Below are 18,962 nucleotides of genomic sequence, written 5' to 3'. Positions count from 1 at the left end.
TAAACCATGGAGTGTGTGTCTGAGTAGGGGCTTGGGGGAGTGGGTCCTGTTCACGTTTCCCCTAGTAATAGATATACCTAGGTCCCATGTATTTTAGGGGTTCAGTAGGTTCTGCATCCCACTGCCAACTCTTATACCCATCCCACTTATTTATATCAACAGAACATGCTGAAAATTACAACCTATTTACTGTTTCATCATTCTCCAGAGTCCCTAGCCTCTTAAAATCCAATTTGAGAGAGTGTTCTTGTAACAGAACCTAAACTCACTGGAGAACTTCATATTTAGACACCAAAAAGCTCCAGAATTAAGATAATGAAAGCCAAATTTAGGAAAACTTGAATCTTTGTAAGTAATGATAGTGAGTCTTACTTTTTATAATAGAAATTGCTACCATTCATCAAACACTGGTTATGCCCCAGACTCCATCCACTATATATCAATCTAAATAAAACTAGATTTTGGTTCATCGGGTTGTGTCACACCAAGAAGGCTTGATGGATTTTTCTAAATTTAGAGAGATCTGACTATAAATATTGACAAGTTAGCCCCTACCTAGTTTTCTCTGTGAGGCCAGTCTCTGATGTGGGCGTTTTTCTCCAGAGCGGCAGGAAGGGAGGTCCACCTAGAGGCTCCTGTGCCTGCTAATGTGGAGGGACAGGCCACGCTGGGAAGCATATGCTGAAAAAGCAAACGATGGCTATACCTAAGAGACCCTGGATGAACGTCACGGGGCAAGGTCTCCAGGGGCAATACATCTGTTTTAGGTCGAGTTGCTTCTCACATGCAACTGTTTGGGATGGGTGCTGGAGGGAGAAGGAACAGGAAGATTTTAACAATAGTTCATGAATCTCTCAAGCAGTGCTGGAAAAGCCAGGCAATATTTGCTGTGGGTGTGTTTGGACATGTGTGTGTGTGTGTGTGTGTGTGTGTGTGTGTGTGTGTATCTATATATTATGTGTCCATCCATATGTGTATATGTATATCTGTATGGAGATGTCTGTGTGTCTATACTTACATGTAATGAATATGTGTATGCCTACATGCATAAATGTACTATATACATGTATGTCTATACAAATGTCTATAAACCTAAGCATATTTATTCATGTGTGCATTTTGTGTTCATAGATATGTGGTGTCTATATGTATGTGTATGTATGTGTGTCTTAGCTGATAAGAGCTTGGGTGACTAAGCAGGAAGAGCTGCATTCAATACTCACCCATCCCAGTTGTACAACCCTGGAGAAGTTTTTGTTGTTGTTAATTGAGATATAATATAATATATCTCAATATAATTGAGATATAATATGATATATATATATATTTATATATATATATATAAAGAAGTTTCTTAACTTCTTTTTCTTTCAATCACTTCATCTTTAAGCTGGGAATAATAACAATTCATGCCTTATAGTCTATAGTAAAGTTCACGTTAAATGATGTTGGTAAAACTACAGCTTATAAGCAACTAAAAGTATCAGTTCCTATGATTGTCACCTTTGCTGTCATCCCCAGTCTTCATACGCTGAGGACTCTGAGGCCAGGAGGATGGAACACTTTCCTCCAGACACAGTGGCATTATAGAGTAGGTCCAGGGGTCCAGCCTAGGTCAGTTGGTGTATTGCCCAGAAGAATCTGTGAGGCGGGTAATATCTTTCTTGTCTTTCCACACTATCTGGAAGAAATAATTTGATCAGTTCTTGTTATAACCCTTCGACAACCTCATTCCATCACTGTGGGCGAACAGGAGAAACTCACTCTTGTTTTTGTGCCTCCAGTTGGGAAAGAAAGAGTAGCCCCTTCCCTGGTGGCAGCACAGGCTTTGGAGTCTGGCAGACCTGAATTGGAACCTTTAATGCACCACTAATGATCTGGGCCTGGTTTGGGTTTATTTGTTGTTGTTTTTCTTAGTTCTGTGGGTGCTTTCAGGAAGTCAGGTGTATAAAGCTGGACTACGAATCCTTAGATAAGGAGATACTCTCATTGGTCTTTCTTTCTTGCTTGCTTGCTTGCTTGCTTGCTTACTTTCTTTTGTCATTAGTCTGACATCTTAAGTAATGCAGTAAGCACCTATAAGACCACCTCCCAAACAAAAGCTAGTATTTTGACAGTCACCTTCATGTAACCATTTACCATTTGGCCCCCACCACCACCACCACCATTTTGTCCCATCTCCACCTACAATGACCTCATCTGAGTCTCATGTTTGTTATTCCTTTACTTTCCTTTATATGTAACCTTATTCCATTCTTTAGTATTATGAAACTTTTGATTATAGTGGTTTTTAACTTTCTAAAAGAACCTAATATTGTGTGTAATCCTTTGAGACTGTTTATTGAGAAGATTCATCTATGTTGAGATATTCTGTACTACATCTCTTCTGTTCTATTTAATATTCTATTGTGTAAAATATACCATATTTACATCCTATCTTGCTGATGGGCATTTGGGTGTTTTCAGGATTTTACTGTTGTGAAAAGAGCTGTTCAGCATTATTGAACATAACTCTTCACGCACATGTGCAGGAATCTCTCTTGAGTAGGAGTTGAATTAGTGGATTGTAGGGAGTATCAATGTTCAATATTAGGAGATAGTTGCAAATTGTTCTCAAAGGTGGGTGCCCCAATTTTAACTCTCATTGGAATGTGGATCCACCATCTTTCAACTCTTGGAACTGTTAGATTTTTCATGTTTCCTACTTGAATGTGTGTAACATGGTTATTTCATTGGGGTTTTAATTTACCTCGCTCTGACTACTAATGATGCTGAATGCCAGTTCTCATGCTTATTGGCACATGCGTTTGTTCAGCCATGAAATGTGTATTCATATCTTTTGATCGCTTTTATGATAGGTTGCTTGTGATTTGCTTATTTGTTTGCAGAAGATGTCAAGCAAATTACATGATCATTTTGGGACCATTCTTGCATCTGTAAAGTGGGGATGATAATACAGCATTCATAGTGTTGATTTTAGGATTGAATTAATGTTTATGTATGGTACTGTGAATATTGGTACATAACATAATAGATAGTAAAAAAAAAAAAAGTTAGTTCTTACTCCCTACTTAGGCTCGCTTGCTCTGAAGCTATCATTTGGTGGAGTAATTTGTCAGATTTTGCCCCATTTGCTTAGTGGAGAATCTTTGCTTATTGGTATGACCAGTGTGGTCCTGCTAATGTTGTACCTTAGGGAATAAAGCTAGTTAGATGAACTCATACTGTTCGGGAGGAAACATAGAAAAAGAACGTGAAAAGGAAGAACTTCAGTGGGGGTGCTTGGCAAAATGAAGGGAAAAATATCAGTATAATTATTATGTTGGTCTCAACAGCTGTCTGTAGATGTTTGTGTATTAGTATGGCAATCAGGAAAACTAAGGATTAATGAAATATCCATATCCATCATGAAACTGAAAATTCTAGCAAGCCGAAGATTCTCTGATGATGCTTGGGAGCCAGTGGTCAAGAAGCCCTATGCCACTTTAGGCTTTCTGCCTGCCTGCTGCTGGAAGCTACTTCCACAGCACTTTTGAGACTGCTGTGCAGTCACGCGGAAAAGCTACACTGGGGACCAGGGAAGATATTAGAGGAAGAATCTGAAGGGCACCACTAGAGGCCATGCAGTTACTGCTTCCTGTTCCTGCCTTGTCTTTTTGAGTGTTGAATTCAAGGAGAGAACCTGGATATGATAGTAAAAACAATCGCCTCTACCACCCTGCATCTTTGTGTGTCTCACTGAGAATATTCCTGGAGGAATGGAAGCTGGAATGTCAGTGCTCCAGTACTTCTGAAATTGCTGCACTGCAGCATGCCATCTTTCATCTGTCTCTATCTGTGTTCAAAGTCCCTCTTAGGATTTGGAGGTAACGTTTTTGTATTCCTACCATTAAGTATACCTATGACAAGTGACCATTTTTAGTGATGATAACTCTGAATTTGATAAATATTGAAGCAATAGTTTGTGTAAATTCAACCAGGGAAATGTGGAAATAATTTTTTGTGCAGGATGCTTTTTAAAATGTTTGTTCATTCAATGCTATGCTAATGGTTCTTTGGGTTTTTGTTTGTTTTTGTTTTTTTTCTGGTTTGAATGCTCTCCTTTGCAGTTTTTAGGAGGATAATGTGGAATTAAGAACAGATGCAGGTTAGCTACAATGTCATCTCAGCTTTCCCTCTGTCCTTAGTACACATCAGTTTGACCGACCGATTCGTCTGAAATTGTTTGCTCTAAGGACACATGCTTAAGAGTTTGGAAACACCTTTTAGCTGTGATGGCAGCTTCAATTTAAGGAAGTGGTTAAGAGAAAAGTCTGAATGCTCTCCAAAGACAAGAATGCCCTGCACTTATGCTTAGCCTTTGCAATTCACAAATGATCATGTGTTTTCTTTTGTGCCAAGAATTACACAGAAGAATAGTGAAACATAACTGGAATATATTTTGTAAGCAATTGTAAAAACAGCTTCATGAAAACATGAACTTGGATGAGACCTCAGAAGACTGGAGCTGCCCATCAGTCAACCTGGGAACCTATTTCAGGCTCAAGATTCTTATGTATGGCTCCCCCAGTGGCTTTGGTAGGCCTTTTGTCGATCATTGGGAAATGAATTTCAATCATTGGTATTGGAAGTGAGTAATGAGCAAAGTGTGTATACAGACACTGCAGTAAATTCAGAGAGATTTTTCAGTGGGCTCTTGAAACTTTCTGATCTTGATGTTGTTTTACAAAGGGAGTCCCTTGATGTTTGAGAAGGGGCTATTACCTATCTATGTCAGCTGTCTCATTATGAGGGACATGGGGCCCTGGCTGAACAGAAATTCAGCCCCTTTCCAGCCAACTCCTGGGTTGTTCATTTCTCTTCATTCTTTTCTTTTCTGACAGCAACTTTCAAAAATAATACCATTACCCAGGAAATTTTGGTGCGATAGTTTGAGCATTATTCCTATTTTTGTAGTATATTTTCCTTTAAATCTCTAATTCTGAAACATTTCTCACATATTTTCCCCAGTGAATCCAGAAATTTTTGCCAAAAAAAAAAAAATAGTGCAAAAATCTTTCACTATACAAAAAGAACTTTTCATAGTGGAAGGTACAGAGAAAATAAGGATGCCTTAAAAGAGCAGTTTTGCATTACAATGAACCTTGATACAATGTACCTTTTAGTTGCAAATTGGTAAGAAATTATTTGTGCAGAAAGCCAAAATCTTGCGCCAGGATATCGCGTTATCTGTAGTTTTATTCACATTTTATGTGTAAGGACGTTAAAACCTAGAGAGGTTGTGGATTGCTCTAAATTAAATAGGGAATGGCAGATCTAAGAACAGAAACCAGGTGTCTTCACACCAGGCCAAGAGCTTCCCCTACAAACTGCCATCGCTCCTGTGCCGGCAGTGATCTGTCGGAAGCAGTGGGTCCACTTTGGAATCCAGTGGAAGCGCCTAGAGAAGTAATGGTAAAGGCAGGTTCTGAAGTGCTTTTACAAGGTGGACCAAGGAGGATAGAAATAATGTAACAGGCCATACGAGTTGTGTCACCGGTGCTAGATTTGGTGGTTTGCTAAGAGGACTCATGGGATTCTGCATATAGTTGTGCTCCCAGCCAAGATGTATTGCAGTGAAATGACACAAGGCAAACTCAGCAACGGGAGAAGGTGCATGGGGCAACGTCCTGGAAACCCAGCAGGAGCTTCCAAGAGTCTTTTCCCAGGGTAGTCACATAGGATATGCTTCATTCCAACAGCAACAGACTGTGACAACACATGTAAAATGCTGTCTACCTTGGCAGGCTGTTACAGACTCTGCCCAGGATGTTTACTGGGGGCTGGTCAGAGATAGCCTCTACCTCGCACCTAGAAAAACTCCAGGCTTCCAGAAGAAAAGCACATGTGTGGCATGGACCATATTGTTTTCTAGTAAGAGTTTGGGTACAGTGAGCCACCCTCCTCAGTTGAGAAGCATGGGACTCTGCCCCAATCCAAGTTTCCAGACACCAGCCAAGGGTCAACCTTGCAAGGAAGACTTTCTGAGGACAGCATCTCAGGCCTGCTACAGTAACTCTGTTGCACAGGAGCTAGGGTCGTTATGGAACAGCTACAGCAACACTGAAAACAGTTGTTTCAAAGGTTGTATCAGATTCCAACAGAGAGAACTGACAGCAAGAATAAACAGGTGGGAGGTAAGGAATGAGGGAATAGGAAGAGAATTTCAAGTCTGGGAGATGAAATACATGGGAAGGGTGTGTGTGTGTGTGTGTGTGTGTGTGTTTCTCCACCCCCCCCCCCCCCCCCCGGAAAGTTTGATTTAGGACTGTGAATGCAGATAGAATCCAAAGAGTCCAATGCAAAACTAAATAGATTTTGGGAGGAAAAGCATTAAAAAACAATTGGCAGATAGCCCTCTGAGAAAGCTTATTTAGAGGAGCAAACCCCTTTGGGAAGAAAGGTATAAGAAGTAATAGGAGAAAGTTATGGGGAATCACTGCTACCTACTGCAGAAACACACTGGAAGACAAACATGGTCCAAAGAAAAAACCCTACTAAAAAAAAAATGTCAAAAGTTGATTGTAAAACTAGTGCCCCGCCCTAAGGTTTATTTAGGATTATTTAGGAAGAGTGGCTGGATAGGAAGGGGAAACATTCTACATTCTGGGTATATTAAATATGAAATGACAAAGGAATCGAGTTAGAATTTTCTTTTTACCACAAATAAAATACATTCAAGATACTGGTAGATTGCATTAAAAAACCTGATTCTAATATGACATTCACATCTGTGGTACATTCCTTGGTCATGCTTATGGAATTAGAGCAAATCACATAATTAAAGAATTAGTGTTAAGAGGGAATTTTGACTTTGTATTAGCTGTGAAGGACACGCTGTTAAAAGACATAATTTTAACATGAAAATACTATTAATGTTATTAAAAAGTATATACATTAGCAACTTTTTCAAAGGACCTGAACTAGCTTCTACTTACTACTCATTGAAATTAAGTGATTCGTTTTTTTTTTTTTAAGATTCTATTTATCTATTCATGAGAGACACACAGAGAGAGACAGAGACATAGAGGGAGAAGCAGGCTCCCTCCAGGGAGGCCAATGTGGGACTCGATCCCAGGACCCCAGGATGACGCCCTGAGCCAAAGGCAGACGCTCAACCACTGAGCCACCCAGGTGACCAAAATTGAGTAATTCTTCACCCAAGTTGTCTAATCTAGTCTTGATTTAAAAAAAACACACAAAAAAAAATAAGTAGCTAATTTTTCCTTGTTTTGTAAGAATTACGTGAATAATAAGAATTATAGTAAGAATTCCCTAGAGTTCCCTCCCCCTATAGGAGAAAGGTCCTGATGGGTATAGATTAAGCACAAGAACATTGGAAATGATGTCTTTGAGGGTAATGTGAAATGCTGTGGAGGTTGTTAGTCTTTGCACCAAACCAGTGAAACAATGTGTGTATGTGAGCTTCTAAACATTCTAACATAAAACCTCTTTCTCACTGATTATCTTTTTTTTTTAAGATTTTATTTATTTATTCATGAGAGAGAGAGAGAGGCAGAGACACAGGCAGAGGAAGAAGCAGGCTCCATGCAGGGAGCCCGACGTGGGACTTGATCCCGGGACCCCAGGATCATGCCCTGGGCCGAAGGCAGGTGTTAAACCACTGAGCCACCCAGGCGTCCCTCTCACTGATCGCCCATATAATCTGGGCAAATTTCAGCCATGTAGGAATATCCGTGACATATCACTGGCCCCATAGTGGCTTCTGAGAATCCACAGTTATATTTCCTTCCTGTAGTTATTAAATTAATTATTCAAATGCTGATTTTTGCTTTTGATCAGAACTGGCACCATTTTATTTAGCCAAAGCAACTTCTCTATGTTTCTCATGTGTGTGTGTTTTTTTAAAAAGAAGCTTCTCTCTTTGTGGGGGTAGACAATCAAGTAACAGGTTTGGGGTAATTTTTTTTTTAAGTGGGCTCCACACAAGGTGGAGTTAGGTAGTCAGCCTAACTGACTGAGCACCCAGGCACTCCTGGGTCAATTTTTAAAATTGCGTTATGTGTGTGGGACAAATGGAGATGCAATGGTTGTACAGAAATACGAACACAACTACTTCATAAATATGTATTATGGAGATAACATTCTTGTTACACAAATTGGATGCATCAGGATTTTAAATGTCACCTTTGGATTTAATGCAAGTTCCTGACTGGCATTTCCCTGATCTTCCTTAGAAGGCCTGTAGCCACAGAAACTTGCTTGCAGTCCCTTGCTATCAGAGAGTGAGGTTTCTCTCCTGCCCTCATCTGTGCCCTCCAGCTCCCACCTGCTCCTGTTCCCTTGAGCTCCTGCTATCCCCTCTAGATGCCAGGACTCACAGCTGCAACAAGTGGGGGGATGTCACGGGGGAACCCTTCATTCTATGTAGAGTCACAAAATGGAAAATCAAGGACATGGTAAGAGGATTATCTTCTTTATCTTCCATTGCCTCTCTTGTTGTTGATTTTTAAAACTCAGATCCTAGGGCTCCTGGGTGGCTCAGTGGTGTCACTCAGTTGAGTGTCCGCCTTTGGCTCAGGTCATGATCCCAGGGTACTGGGATCGAGTCCCACATGGGGCTCCCTGCAGGGAGACTTATTCTCCCTCTGCCTGTGTCTCTGCCTCTCTCTCAATGTCTCTCATGAATAATAAGTAAAATCTTTAAAAAAATAAAAATAAATAAAAATCATATCCCTGCATTGCTGTAAAGCACACTTGAGGTAGGCATCCCAGTTATTAAAATAGAATAAATAGTGGAGAAAGTCAGGCCAATACGGGAGAGAAAAATAAAGCCAGGATAAGCTGAGTGGGACAAATGAAGACGTCAGGGCCTTGTGCAGTGAAGAGAAGTAGGCTGCAGATTTGGCCCTTCGGTTCCTAGCAATGAAAGTGAAGAGGGAAGCATGGTTGGTGATAGATTTGAAACACCTGTAAGATAAAAACCCAAGTTTTTCTAATATTAAAACCTAAGAGGAGTGCCTTCCATGGATGCTCTTACAGGGTAATGTGAAGGACAATGATCTCACCAGCTCCCTACAACAAAGGTAGTGAGACTCCCATGGCTCTGTTAATGACCTCATCAATACATACTTGTTTACATACTGCACAAGCCTAATTGAGGAGCTGCAGTTCTAAAATACAGTGATTCCAAATACACAGCTCTGTCCAAAGGAAATTTAGAAGGCTAGGCAATCCCCATATCCTTCAGGCAATTATATGCATGGATGTATTTCTCCCCACGGGGTTTTTCATAAGAATTATTCAACATAGACCTTTGGTTTGTAATCTCTGACTAAAACAGAGAGTGCAGTGTGGACAAAGTATTTGGGACTCCATCAAGGAAGGAGTTCATTTTCTCTAATGAAATTCAGGATGCATCCCTGAATGGATGGCCACCGTGGCTTTGCTCAGAGATGAGGGACGACCCACTGGCAGGGATAAAGATCTTCCTCCAGAAATAATTCTGGATCCACTTCAAACCAACATAGATTGTGATTCTAATTCAGGTTACCTTACCTGTATAACAGTAATTTGGGGAAATTAAAAATTGGGGTTAGGAGTCATGGAACAACTACATTGCCTAGAAATGAAATATCATTCAAGGCATATGTGTTATGCCCACCAGAAAAGAAATCTTAAAATGCATCAGGCTGAAATGTAATTAACTATCCATGAGCCACGAATCCTTAGGGGGCCTAGTATTTGGTACACAACTGACTGAAAGAAATAAATCCCAGAGATGCTTAAATTTTGATCACGTTCCTTCTCATTTCAGAATAGAGACAAACAAACCTATAGAACATTTTGCATTCTTTTCTCTAAAGAGTAATTTTTTTTTAATAAGCAGGCTAGTTGAAAACGGAATTTTATTCAACATTAACTAGTGGTTCAAAGTCAGGAAGTGTAGAGCCAATGTGTATTTCTGATACATCTTGGAATGCTTCCAAACATGTCCATGAGCACTTTCTGCCCAGTACATGACTTCAGAATGCCAGAAAATCTTCACTTTAACCTTTAGAGTGTGCTAGCGTGATAGAGAAGCCCATTATAAAGCAGTGTACATGTTAAAATTCTCCCTGGTACTGGACTTATATTCAGAAAGAAGAGTCTCTAAAAAACTTGCATTTGATAAGAAACAAAATACAGACTATTCAATACAATGAAACCTATTTTATTTCAAGGATTACAAAGTTAGATGGAAAATGCTGATAAGGCTCACTTTCCATAACTCTAGTCTGCTCCTTAACCTCTGACATCTCTCGCCACATCTCTGTTGCCAGGCAACAGTGGAGCAATAAAACCTGTGTGAGTGAAAAAAGTTCCCAACATAAGAATGAGCTGTATTCTAGAAACTGGTGAGCCACTTATTTAGATTTTAAATACATTTGTTCATGTTAAAAATATTATAAATGGTAGTTCCATACCCACACAGGCCACTGTAAACCTACTCGTAATGCTCTTGAAGTATTGAAAGGCGGCACCTTTGCTATCCAGATCACTTCATGGTTCTCTTCTCCAAAATGCCAGATTCCAGAATATGAGAAAAGGCCACTGAATGGTCAAAATAGATGTTGCAGAGTCCTTGTATGAGAGCGTATTCTTAGAGGAACAGTAAAATGAATCTACAGCCACATACAAGAATGCCATGTACTCTTTTTTTAAAAATATAATTTTAAAAGATCTTGCTATTTGGTTTGAAGAGTGAGAAAGGATGATATAAGGAGGAACAGGGACAAAATTCAGAAGCGATTGCTGACAACCTGAATGCAGAGGTAGATACAGAAAACTTAAGACAGCTCAAAATACAACAACGTACTAAGCTCCATCTACCATTAGACGTCTTGCACTGTTTTCTACCTTCTTATAAGAATTATGATAACCATCCCATAACAACTAATCTGTGCATTTTAGAAAGTTTGTATTGTAAATAACATTTGGAAGAAAACAGCACTGACTCTAAATTTTGAAGGGGTACATCTTCAGCTCTAAACGAAGCTTGTGTGAAGTTAACAAAAACCTGAGATTTCTGTGTAGCTCACTTTTTTATAGAAATGTAGCAATTTGGGGCACTTGAGTAGCTCAGTCAGTTAAGTGGCTGCCTTTAGCTTAGGTCTTGATCCAGGGGTCCTGGGATCAAACCCTGCATCCGGATCCTTGCAGGGTGCCTGCTTCGCCCTCTTCCTCTGGTGCTTGCTCTTTCTTTCTCAAATAAACAAATAAAATCTTTTTTTTTTTTAAAGAGAAATGCAGCAATTTAATTAGACATATGATTTATGAGATGTTGCCATGGGGAAATGTATTAGGAATTTCAACTAGGGACACCAGATAAACATCCCCCACTCAGAGGCATTGAAATTTAGCAATCTGCTCTTGGGAAACATACAGAAAAGAGAAGAAATGTTTCCACCTTTATGTAAGAGAAATACACATCTCTAAGTTAATCACCAAGGTGTGAATTGTCTAGAAAACCCATTTGCCCCTAAAGAGGCCAAAAGCATGCTTCCCTTCTTCTCACCCTTAAGGTGGGCTGCTCATTCACAATGGGACTATCCCCAATCTGAGGACTAATTTATATATTACACTTCAGCAACATTTTAATCTAATTGTTCACGAGCCCTGCTGATTCTTAATTGCTGTTTTGGTCATGCACACAGCAGTGACAGTAATTCCAAATTAAAAGGTGAGTGATTGGTATTAAGTGTTGGGTTAACTTTACTCGGTAATTGCCAATACTTGCTAAAAATATCTGGAGGCAGCCACCACCTCTTTAAGATGCAACCATCTAACTAAACATGTTCTGCTTACCCTAACTGAGCCTGCTGTCACTGTTCCGTGGCATTATTTCTTCCTCTGGCGTGCTTCTATATCTGCAGGACGCGTTTTGAGTATTCCCGTCCCAGATTACTGAAAATTGTTCCAAAATGCTATGCAGTCTTTTTGAAAGGAAATGTTGCCCAATCAAATCTACAGATTATAATCAAGATACATTTTGTAAAACTGTATTTATGGAAATGTGCCTTAGGAGATTCCATAAGCCAGCACTGCACTTAATCTTCTACACAGTTCCTCAAGTTTTAATAACTGGAAATTTTGATATCCTTTCCTAATTTTTCAGTTTGAGTTTCTTAGAGAATTCCTGAAGTCCAAAGCCTGTTGGGGCTAATGCCAGGGCTCTTGGAAGAATCTGATAAGATGTGGTTAGCACGCAACATATTCAGTAACAACTTCTTAATTTGGGATTCAGGGGTGAAAATATGGACTTTAAGAGCGAAATGTTTAATGATTATATATTTGTGAGAGACAGCATGAGCACAGAGGGAGAGGGAGAAGCAGACTCCCTGATGAGCAGAGAGCCCAATTCAGGGCTCCATCCCCTATCCCCGGACCCTGGGATTATGACAGGAGCCAAAGGCAGATGCATAACCGACTCAGCCACCCAGGTGCCCCAAGAATAAAATATTTAACATGCTTCTCCCATTGTGGAGCGTGGGAACGATTTGAATATATACTGCTGGAAGATGCCTTGGGGAAAGTTTGCAACTTCGTTAGTCTCTCCTGTTGACAAACAATCCGTATCACCCACAGATGTTGTGCATTTAATCAAGGCTTGAGTATGGGGGCAGCTAGCAAATGTGGCTTTACTCCTGGGAAATCTGGATCCATATTTCACGTTTAATGTTTCGAAACCTTCTTTGATATGTCAACAAAGCTTTTCTTTCCTCGTACCTGATTTTTTTTAAAACTATTCAGAGGACTTGGTAGAAGCCAGAGTGGAGACAAAAGGGAAGCTCTTGGGTTTGGATGGGATGGTACTCCATTAAGGACCAATGGTCCTTGAGCTTTTTGCTTCTGTACCATTTCTTAAAAAGTTTGAGAACTATGTAAACTATGTATCCCTTACACATTTTCAAGCTCACATCTAAAATATTTATCTTGAATTTAAATGGTTTCAGATATAATTTCAGATATCATGCATATATTGTGCTTTTTTATAATCAAATAAATACATCACTTTTTTATATGTTCCTTTTAAATACCACAGCAATTGGGTGTCCATCATCATCTATTTCACAAGTACAGGAACAAACTTTTCTTTTACAGATATTTTGCATCATTTCTTTTCCTCCTTAAACTTTTATTTCCATTCTACTTCCTGCACAGAATCCTACCCTAATGTATTATTTTCATGCTTCGAAATATTTTATTGATTACCTATTAAAATTCTCTGCAATAAAATGGGTGCGTAAATTGAAATTTGAGCTTCATTTTTCATTTTATGCGGCCATAATGTTCTAAGTCTCACAACTATTTTTTGGACTAAGTGATCAGTATAATTATTACCAGTAAACACAAGTGTAAACAACACATTTTACAAACTATGATAAATACTAAACATAAAAAGTAATCTGTTACTGGAAATTAACCTCTTAGTAAGACAAAGAGAGCATTTTTTCCCATTAGTTCTTGAATTTGTGGGTAAATATTATGTATTGCTAAAATGAGACGTAACTCAGTAACATCCTCCTTCCTTCCTCCCCATCTTCCTTCCCCCCTCCAACCTCTTTCTTTCTTTCTTTCTTTCTTTCTTTCTTTCTTTCTTTCTTTCTTTCTTTTCTTTCTTTCTTTCTATCTAATTTCTTAGATAATCACAGGCAAAATTATTTAGGTACAGAAGTGGATGCAAATGGAAGAAGTTCCGTACTATGGCAAATATCCCCCAATTCTTGGAACTAATGTAATAGCTACTTCATTCTGTCTTCAATAATTTGGTTGAAAGGAAAAAATTAGAATTTACCTGAGTTGCAGAATAGTTGTTAATCAGTTACCAAAGCAATTCCAATCACTGAAGAAATTTCCTTTGTGCATCTTTTAGTATTCCCCCTTTTTTTTCCTCTGCAAAGGATTGCTATCCTGGGAAAATGCACTGTGGAGATGGGGCCTGGGGGCTGGTTTGCCTTTGCACTGTCTAATGGGAGGAAGGGGTTGCTAAATGAGAAGTAAGAAAGGAGAACCTCAGATGGCTGTTGCTTTCTCGGGCAGATCAGTTTTAGGATCTAGAAGTTGCAAATTGAGTCCCTTAAAACTAATGCCAGCATATATACCTTAAGAAAAATTGTGTGCTCCCAGAGGTATCCATATTCTAGTTTAAAGACCATTATTGCAGAAAATGAATATTTTGCTATGTGATTGTTTGTTTGAGGGAAAAGTTCAGATTATCATAGTTGCCCTATAGATGTCACCATTATTTGGGGGGAAAAAGCCCCATTAGGTAGAGTTCTGATGTTTGTGTCCCACCCCACACTGTCTGATCTCTCCCCTCTTCCCTTATTACACAAGCCTTGATAGAGGCTGTGGGTGGCTGCAGGGGGTTGAGGTGCCACTGGTGGCAGGAAATTCAGTAGGGGTTAAACAGCTGGGGAAAGGAGGAGAATTTTTATTTCCTTGGGAACTTAGATGCAAAACTGAGGTGATAAAAGTGAGCTATCTCCACTTTCTGACCCATTATATATATCAAACAAACAAACAATATATATATATAACAAATCCATTACTTCCAAACTTATTGAGATATATATATATGGAAGAGAGAGAATCTTAAACAGGTTGCATGCCCAGCATGGAGCCCACTCGGGGCTGGATCTCACAAACCTGAGATCATGACCTGAGCTGAAATGAAGAGTTGACTGAGAAACCCAGGTGCCCCCAAACTGATTTGTAACTAAACTCATCTTCCTGTCCTTCCTTCTCATTTCTGAACATGAGGTCCTTCATAGTTCACTGGTGCTCACAATCCCACCTTTCCAGAACTTTGCCCAGAGACCCACCATCTGTTCCACATTCCAACCTCCCCTTTCCTATGACTTTTTCCTTTTTAAGTATGATCATAATCAAGCCTATTTCTTCCTTTGTTAGCAAAAGCTTTTCCCTTATCCATTTCTTGCTAGCATTTTGTCTCTCTCCTTCCCTCATCTATTCCTTCATCTCTAAAATGGCAGTAATAATAGTAGCTACATTACAGAGTTCCTGAGAGAAGTAGATGAATTACTACATGCAAAATACAGGGATGCCTGGGTGGCTCAGTGGTTGAGCATCTGCCTTCGGCTCAGGGCATGATCCTGGGGTCCCGGATAGAGTCCTACATCGGGCTTCTTGTGGGGAGCCTACTTCTCCTTCTGCCTGTGTCTCTGCCTCTCTCTCTCTCTCTCTCTGGCTCTCATGAATACATAAATAAAATCTCTTTCAAAAAATACATGCAAGATACAGAGCCCTATTTCCCCCTGCAAGATGGCAATAAGTTAGTTATTATTATCATTATTATCATTGGCTATGTTTATTGATATCTCAATGTCTGCATTTTTTTTTACCTCTCTTCAATTAATTGACTTATTTATCCCCCAAACTCAACTGAAATTGCTCTGGCAAGGCTAATTGTGATGGTTATATTCTCAGTCTAGCAGACTCTTCTCAGTCTTGTTTTCTGGATGATTTGGCTAGCTCTACCCAGGCTTTCTCCCTGACAATTCCTTTCTGGTTTTCCTCTTGGCAACCCTCTCTGTACCCAACCCTAACCAACAGCTCCATCTTTGGTCCAAGTCCTTATTTTTATCCATGTTGCCTCTGGATGGGGATTTTCTACAGACTGTGGTCTTAACTTCTCTATAATTCCAGTCTCCCCTGAGCTTCAAGCAAATATATAAAAAAAAACCTAATTCTTAGAAATATGAACTGAATTGCCCCCTACACCAGAGTCAACATGTACACGACAGAATCTATCATTTCTCTATCACTCTTTCTTGTTTTCCCTCACAACATATTTCTTTGCCCTCTGTCTCCTTGATAGGCACCACTACTCAGTTACCTAAGCTAGAAATCTAGATCCATTACAGACCCTTCCTTTCATAGCGAGTCAACTCAGTCAAACTTTGTGTATTGAGTGGGAAATGTGTCAGGAAATGGGACATTAAGTTCTGCCAGGGTTTTCTCTGTATATTTCTAAATCCCTCTCATTTTTTTCAGCCCCACTATTAGTGCCCTGCTAATAATTTCAGAATAATAATTGACTTATTTGTATCAGTAGTTATTGTCTCTTGTTTAAAGGATAGCAAAACTCTTCCATTTGGCGGCCCTGATATAATCTACCCTCTATCTCTTTAATCCTTTCTCCCAAATGTCATCAGAACAATCGCTCTAAAATACAAATCTAACCATCTTGCTCCCCTCACTACAAACCATCACCCACAGGTTAAAATTCAAGGACTTACCTTGATATACATAGTCATTAATGACTTACGCCTTACTTGCCTCTGTTCAATTTTTTCCCATCTTCTCTTTTAGCACAGTTCCCCATACTCCTGGCTATTTCAAGGATCCTTTGCCTTTTCTAATTCAATTGTTCCTTCTGCCTGTAATCCTTATCTCATTCTTCCCCAACCCTCCCTTCCCCATCCTCATCTCATCCTTCTTTGCTGTGTAAACTCCCGTTCATCCAGAAACACTCAGCTCAGGCTGTGTTAGGTGGTCTTGTAGTATTACCTTGGCCTATCTCCCGCAGAACATTCCCTGTATTAAATGAATTGATTTATTCATGTCTGTTCTCCCATTAGACAAGCAACAGTCTATTTTTCCTTCCAAAGCCAGAGACCAGATCTCTTTTATCTGTCTTTGCTACCCTAATGAAAGTACTGAGTCATATAGTGAGTGCTCAATAAACCTTTGAACAGAACTGGGTAGGAACAGGGCCAGGAAGGTATCTGGAGGTCTCTGAAAGAATCCAAATTGGTGGTACGTAGGCCAGAGCTTTGATTATTTCTGTGGGCTTATGGAGGAAGAAGATTTGTGCAAGTGGCCAGTGTGTTCATCATCGTCATTTCTAGTGTTGTTTCCATCATCACTGTCAGTACGGTTAACACTGACTGGGTTCATATAATATGCCAGGCGTGTTACTCTCCTCCTATGTTTTATTTCACTTAGTCATTCCCTCTAACTCCATGAGGTAGGTATCCTGCCTTGTCCCTTACTTATTGATAAAGAAACGGAGCTTTAGAGAAAGTGAGTAACTTGCCCAAGGTCACACAGCTCATGATTGGTTGAGTGAGAAATGGAACCAGGTTATACGATTCATCCTTCTTCTGTCTAAATTGGTTGTGTTCCTCATTTTTGTTACTGAATCCCAAATTCAGCTGCCTGTCACCGGAAAGTCCAATATTCAAGAGATGCCTATTGACTGGAAAGGAATATGAGCTCTATTCAGGAGCCTGGCCACCTGGGGGCAAGGCTGACTCTTATCCGAAAGGCAACTCTCTGGTTCTGCCTCGCCAAGAGGGCTTTAAAGGGTCAGGGAGTCATTGATCAGTAAAGGGGCACAGTGGCCTCTAAAATTTCCTGATTCTCTATTGATTTAGTGATGCCTCTTTTCATCTTTCAGTGCTTCAGGGTTGTGCAAGCAGTCTAATTCCTGCTCTGTGAGGTGCAGGCCTTTCTGTTCTCCTCCTAGAAAGGAATGTAAGATTTCTAGACACACAAGGAGGATTAGCAAGTCAATGAACTTAAGAACACCTATTATAGATCACCATGCTGGTTAGAAAGATGAAGGCAGCCTCATTTTCATCATTTAACTTCTGTTCGTCCTTCTAGATACAACTCAGTTTGGATACAGATCAAGCAGCTAAACAATTTTTCAGTCACTTATTTAGTTTTTTTTTTTATTTTGAGATGCTTTACGACTGAACAGAGGAGTTGTAATAATGGAGACTATAGCCCCCACCCAGTTCCTCCTCACATTAACAACTTACATAGATGTAAGACAATGATCAAAACTGAAGAAATTGACAGTGGCACAATCCTATAACCTACAGACTTAGTTTATATTCAGCAATTTTTCCACCAATGTCCTTTTTTTGTTCTAAGATCCATTCTGAGAGCCCCCTCGCATGTTAGTTGATTTGCTGGGATCTCCTTAGTGTCTTCTAATTTTGTGTTCATGGCGCTGACAATTTTAAAAAGTAATGTGTCAGGTGTTGTGTAGAATGTCCTCTGATTTGGGCTTGTCCCCTGTTTCCCTATTATTGGATTGAGGTTATTCATTTTTGGGGAGGATCCGTGTAGGTTATGTGCCCTCTCCAAGCGTGCTCACAGCTATGTGACTTGTTATTGATGATGTTAACTTTCTTCACTTGGTTAAGGTGGTTTCTGCTGGGTTTCTCTGCTGGAGGCTTAACTTTTTCTTTCTTTCTCTCTCTTTTTTTTTTTTTTTGTAATTAAGAAACATTTGGGGGGAGATATTTTGAAACTATGCGACTTCAACTTTCACCCACTAACTTGAACATTCTCCAGGACTCTTGGCTGTAGCAGCTATTCCTGTGGTTTTGTAATGGTGAGTTTTCTCTTTCCTTCATTCATCATCATTAGTTGGAATTCTTCTGTAAAGCACAGTTGTTCCTTTTCCTCCTTTTATTTATTTATCCAGTCATTTATTTATAGCAATACGGTCCCATGGATATTTACTTTATTCTTTCGGTTATAATCCAATACAATCCTTATTTAATTTTTCGCCCAAATTGTTTCAGCCGTGGCCATTGGAAGCTCTTTCAGATTGGCTCCTGTGATCTTTCTACATGCCCCTCCCTTCTCTTTCGTGCTTTCTTGATTTATGGCACTACAGGATGCTCCAGCCTAGCCAAATGAAACAAGTTATTTTAAAGTTATTTACAACTAAGTATCATATATGAAAGACAAAACTTCTCATTGCACATCTCATTCAGTCTACCACTGACCTTTCAGAAGCCTGGCCCTTCTTATGAAGGATTTGCCTGCTATGGCCATAAGAAAACCACAGAAGATAGTAAGAGCTTTGTTTTCTTTTCCCCCAATATAGGCTTGGGAATTACTATGTAAAGGATGGAATGTAACATTCAAGTCAC

General features: G+C 39.6%; 1 protein-coding gene across 27 annotated transcripts in view; it reads left to right on the top strand.

Moving 5' to 3' along the window:
* Window positions 1-18,962, top strand: part of EPB41L3 (erythrocyte membrane protein band 4.1 like 3) — a 226,292-nt gene that overhangs the window by 48,696 nt on the left and 158,634 nt on the right. For 4 of the 27 annotated variants that reach the window (XM_038543776.1, XM_038543769.1, XM_038543771.1 and 1 more), the window contains exon 1: window positions 3,676-3,866. The exons of 1 other annotated variant lie outside the window; for it this stretch is intronic. In XM_038543776.1, the coding sequence (XP_038399704.1) occupies window positions 3,812-3,866 (55 nt within the window). In that variant the 5' untranslated portion in view covers window positions 3,676-3,811. Of the gene's footprint in view, window positions 1-3,647; window positions 3,867-18,962 lie in introns of those variants that run through there. 22 more of the 27 variants (XM_038543753.1, XM_038543759.1, XM_038543755.1 and 19 more) reach the window with 17 other exon arrangements.

This window comes from Canis lupus, chromosome 7, assembly GCF_011100685.1.
Source record: "Canis lupus familiaris isolate Mischka breed German Shepherd chromosome 7, alternate assembly UU_Cfam_GSD_1.0, whole genome shotgun sequence".
Classification (NCBI taxonomy): Eukaryota; Metazoa; Chordata; class Mammalia; order Carnivora; family Canidae; genus Canis; species Canis lupus.
This window is presented reverse-complemented; position numbering and strand designations above follow the sequence as displayed.